Source organism: Myotis davidii, unplaced genomic scaffold (genome assembly GCF_000327345.1).
Source record: "Myotis davidii unplaced genomic scaffold, ASM32734v1 scaffold274, whole genome shotgun sequence".
NCBI classification, from domain to species: Eukaryota; Metazoa; Chordata; class Mammalia; order Chiroptera; family Vespertilionidae; genus Myotis; species Myotis davidii.
Genome location: NW_006285613.1, coordinates 1056157 through 1061175, shown reverse-complemented (window position 1 = coordinate 1061175; position 5019 = coordinate 1056157). Strand labels below are relative to the sequence as shown.

General features: G+C 41.2%; 1 protein-coding gene across 7 annotated transcripts in view; it reads left to right on the top strand.

The window, feature by feature from the left end:
• Nucleotides 1-5019, top strand: part of LMO7 (LIM domain 7) — a 217449-nt gene that overhangs the window by 154943 nt on the left and 57487 nt on the right. For all 7 annotated transcript variants that reach the window (XM_006756358.2, XM_006756351.2, XM_006756356.2 and 4 more), the window contains 2 exons: nucleotides 2842-2872; nucleotides 3746-3859. In XM_006756358.2, the coding sequence (XP_006756421.1) occupies nucleotides 2842-2872; nucleotides 3746-3859 (145 nt within the window). The remainder of the gene's footprint in view (nucleotides 1-2841; nucleotides 2873-3745; nucleotides 3860-5019) is intronic.

Here is a 5019-nt window from a genome sequence, read left to right as displayed (position 1 = left end):
GGGTCTTTTTTTATTCCAGATGAATTTTTGGTGTTTCTCCCTATTAATTCATTGATCCAGATATCTGTTTAGGAAAGAGAGAGTTAGGGAGGGGCAAGGTTGAAGACTGGCTCATTGATTCCTTCCAAAGGCACTGACTGAGGTGGATGGATGGCCCATAGTTATCATACTTGGTGTGAGAGAGTGAAGGGTGAAATGCATTCCCGACGTTAGAAAGGAAAAAAACACAACCTGAGAGCATGGTTGCTGGGATCTTTGGCCACATTAGAGTAATCCAAGTTATCCACAGTTAAAACAGACGGGAAGACAATGGTGGCACTCCCAAGAAAAAAAGCAATGTGTCCGTGCATCTAGTTGTCACTTAGGTTTTATGTCAGGTGACACAGCAGATCATGAGCTCCTTCAGGGAACAAGTGGTGGTTGTTTGAGGATGTGGGGGGCCCTTCAGACCGTCAGGCCTGGAAATTAGACATTTTCAAGCCCGAGAGGCACTGAAGGCAGATGCACGGGCTCTTTTGGGGTCTTGGAGCCGGGAGAGAAATAAACACGGGCTAATCACACGTAACCCTGTCACATCATGGCAGCTGCAACGAGGTGACGTTTATCTGCGGGTCAGGGTTCTTCCACAGAGAACCCTTCCTAGGTAGCAAGTGCCTTCCCTCGCTACCTAGTGTTTCCATGGCCCCATTTCTGCCCTCCTGGCACCCCTTCACTTCACCACACCCCAATGATTTCCCTTATGACCATCGGCCCAGGTCTCTTCTTCAGTAAGCCTGTCCCCCAACATCACTCTGTTCTGTATTTGTCTGACAGCCTGTTGTCTGCTGGACCAGAGGCTCTTTGAAGCCAGGGAGCAATCATGGCTCCTTAGGTCTCAATGGGAGGAATGGGTGGCCATTGCCAGTGTGAGAAAGGCCAACTGGGGCCAGCCCACGGCCCCATGTGGAGCTCTTGGCCTGCACTGCCTTCCTCTAGGCCCCCATTCTTCTCCTGTCAGTCACTCACCCCACAGACACCCTGAGCACCCAGTGTGTGTGCCAGGCTCTGACTCTGGGGAACTCTGAGTCACGTAGAGAAGACAACACCACTGAACAGACTCTGGAGTGATGAGTGGAGGCCCCTGGTGAGCGCTGACGTCTGGAGCCAGTGGTGTCCTGGAAAGGGACAGCACAAGCCCAGGCTGCCTCCACGAGGAACCATGGAATTTGTCTGCAGTACAACTTCACCGCAACCACACACATGTGGGCCCATGAGCAAAATGCACTGTAGACACAGACGTGCCCAGTGAGTTCTGAGCTGGGCTTCTGCTGGCGTTTCCTGGAAGGGAGAGGCAGTTTTGAACCAGGGCCGAGCAGGCATGCCCAGGCCACCCTACTTCATTTCAGATCCCAGCTCAGGACTCATTCCTTGTGTGACCTTGGGTCAGTCACCCCCAGGCCAGTTCCTCTTCTATGAGCAGGTGTGATGGTTAGTACCCACCTCGGGCACCTGTCCTGGATGGTGGTGCTGACAGTGGAGATTTTCCCAGGGACATCCTGCCCTGGCTCTTAGACAATTTTTTTTTTCATGCCTTTATATTTTTGTTTTATTTTAACTTTTTTTGTTGTTGGTGGTAATCCTCACTCGAGGATATATTTTCCATTGATATTTAGAGAGATTGGAAAGTAGGAGAAGAGACAGGGAGAAACTTCTATTGAAAGAGACACATTAATTGGTTGCCTTCCCAAGTACCCGGACCAGGGCCAGGGATCATGCCCCCAACCAGTATATGACCTTGACTCAAAAGGAACCCAGGACCTTCATTCAGTAACCTGGGCTCAGTGACCACAGAGCCGTAGCTTTCCCCTGCAGGCCCTAGGACAGTGATGGCGAACCTAGGACACGCATGTCAGAGGTGACACTCGAACTCATCGTTTTGGTGATTTTTCTTCGTTAAATGACATCCAGATATATAAAGTAAATATCAAAAATATAGATCTCTTTTTTACTATGGTTGCAAATATCAAAAAATTTCTATTTGTGACACGGCACCAGAGTTAAGTTATGGTTTTTCAAAATGCTGACACGCTGAGCTCAAAAGGTTCGCCATCACTGCCCTAGGACAAGCATCTCAGAAGCACCCATATCTTTCATTCCAGTCTCACTGGGAAGTAGTTACTCAGGGGCATGATAGCTGACTGCCGCCTTTTTTGGGGAAGAGTTTCAGACCAAACAAGAGGTAAAAACAATATTTAAAATTTCCAGAAATAAAAACATGGTTAAGATGTTTTCGTTAGTAAGTGGGGGTTGGTCAGGGAATCAGCTTGGTTAGACATTTAAAAATAAACCAAACCACGAATCCAAATGTTAGAAATTCAGCCAAAACTACACCGAGAGGCAAAATCAACCCCTCTAATATGCTTGTCTGTTAAAAAAATAAAAGGGAAATCTCTCCGTCCACGTTAAGTTTCTTGGCACTGTGAGTTCAGTTGCCTTAGCTGAGGTCGGTAACTCACTGCGGTGACCGGGTTGGATGGGGCTCAGGTCTCAGACCTGGTGGGGAACCATGGCACTGACTGCATAGCTGGAGGACTCTCGGTTTAAGCATTGTTTAAAATAAATACAAAAAATGCAAATACTGCATTTTAGAAACCAGATTGTAATGAACAAAATGAGAAAATACAATCTTTTTAACAGAAACTGACACTTTTATTTCATGAAATCAATGAATGCAGGAAATTTTTTTCTGAAGTTTTTGAACTTCCAGGTGGTATTAATATTCATAGGAATGAGCTTCAGTTAATAATTAATAATTTAAAGTTTTTAGATATTAATAGATATTTTCTCTTTTTTTCTTTGCAGGCAAGAAGAGACCGATAGGAGAGTGAAAAATGTAAGATTATGTTTAATGGAATATTATAGATTTTTTTTTCTTTTTATGTAATAAGGCAGTGGGATCTAAAAATATCTGATATTCTCTGTTATTTTTTTTTCCAATGAAATTTTTGCTAGAAACCAACCAGTCACAAACTCTAAATATGTTATAATATGGTTAAAACATATTGTCTGTCTTCATGGTAATAAGAGGATAGTTTAAACTTAGAAAGTGGTTTCTCTTATGTTAGTAATGTGGTAAAGGCAAATAAACACATGTTAAGATTTTTAGGGGAGTAAGTCAGAAACCATCAAATCAGACTTTAAGGAACATCACTGAATGTGTAAGAACTCTAGATGATTATTCAATGTGGACTTATATAATATCTATAATATTCTAATGTATTAGAAGAATTTCTGATGTGACAGCTTATTAAAAACATAAGAGCTCAATACCTTTAGGAAAGCTGAGACTTATTGATTTTAAGTGTCCATTTATTAAGTTTGTTGTTAGAAAAATATTTATTGCTTTAAAAGTTTAATCCCCCCCTTCATATGTACTAGTAGAATGCATGAATGAATTCTACTGGTATGTATGAAGTTGGAATCTGGGCTTTTGTCTGAGAATGTGCTCAGAGAATGCCTGAATGCCCCCACGTGGGGACTGAGCCCGCAACCTAGGCATGTGCTCTGACCAGGAATCTAACTGTGAAATCTAGGAAGAATGAATCACATTTTTAATGACCCTTTTCCTTACCACAATTTAAAAGAAAAATCTACTTCCAGCTATAGATAGATATGCTCTTTTATCCAGAGTGCTCACTTGCATTTGAGATTGCAGTTAGTTGCTATAAATAGACTGATCTTTTTGTTTTATGGAATTTTTTGAAAGGTTTTGATAACATTGTACTGGCTGGGAAGAAAAGCACAAAGTAATCCCTACTATAATGGTCCATATCTTAATTTGAAAGCATTTGAGAATCTTTTGGGACAAGCTCTGACCAAGGTAAGGAAACTATCTGCATGAGATGATCACTATAACTAATACTATTTTCTCCTCTTCTCTTCCTCCCTCTTTCGGTTTTCCTTCCATTTCATTCTTCTCCTTCTCTATAGCAAATGTGGAAGGTCTGACTATCTTTGCTCTGGTCTAGATTGGAATGGGTAGAGAGGATTGTTACTCATTGGCTGGCTTTGTATGCCACCACCAGGGAGTGAGTGAGTCTATTTCAGAACACTGTCCAGGGTATAGGCATTTATATCTTAATTCTAGCTAACTTGACAATAGGCATTCATTTCCTTTCTTAGATACTTTGTATACTGAAATCTTTCTATGTTCATTATGAATTCAACCTGTAGTAGAAAGGTTCTTCAGGATTATTAAAATGTATGGAAGATACCCTACTTTTAAAAAATCTTAGTATCTTTTAGTCATGGAGGATTACCGCTAATGCCTATACTTCTATATCTCCACAATTCTACATACTGTTTCTGTTTCCTAAGGAGTAGTGAATGCTGTTACATGAAACATGATATGGCTTTTTAAAATTAGAATGCTTGTTGTAATGCTTTTGATTGTTTCAGGAAAGTTTGAGGAGAGTCGGGTGCCAGGTCTGACTGTAGTTCTGCCAAATCTTCATTTATAAGATCCAAATGGGAAAATTAACTTCTCTGAGGGGAGAAGTTATATGTCTAGGGGAATTTGCAATGCTCAGAAGAAAATAAGTAGTAAAAATAACATATCACCATCTAATTAATTGTAGTTGCTCCATAGGTTTTTTTTGATGATGAAGTGATACTCTACCAAGAAGGCATTTAGTATTAGTCTCTAGCACATTGTAAGGATGTAATAAATGTTAGTAGTCATGAATGGAAGATAGAAATTTTAGACCAAGGTGAAAATGATTACCAGGCTTTATATCTACCCTAATCTTTAGTTTTGCCTGAGTTTAGCCATCTACATTATAGAAAGATGGGATTATATAGTTTAGAAGGTCTTCCTTTTTGATGATGATAATGATGATGATTTTTAATCCTCATCCAAGGATATCTGTGCTTTTCATTTATTTTTAGAGAGAGTGGAAGGGAGTAGAGTGGAGGGGGCTGGGGGAGAGAGAGAGAAAAGCATCAATGTGAGAGCGGTACATTGTTGCCTCCTGCATGAGC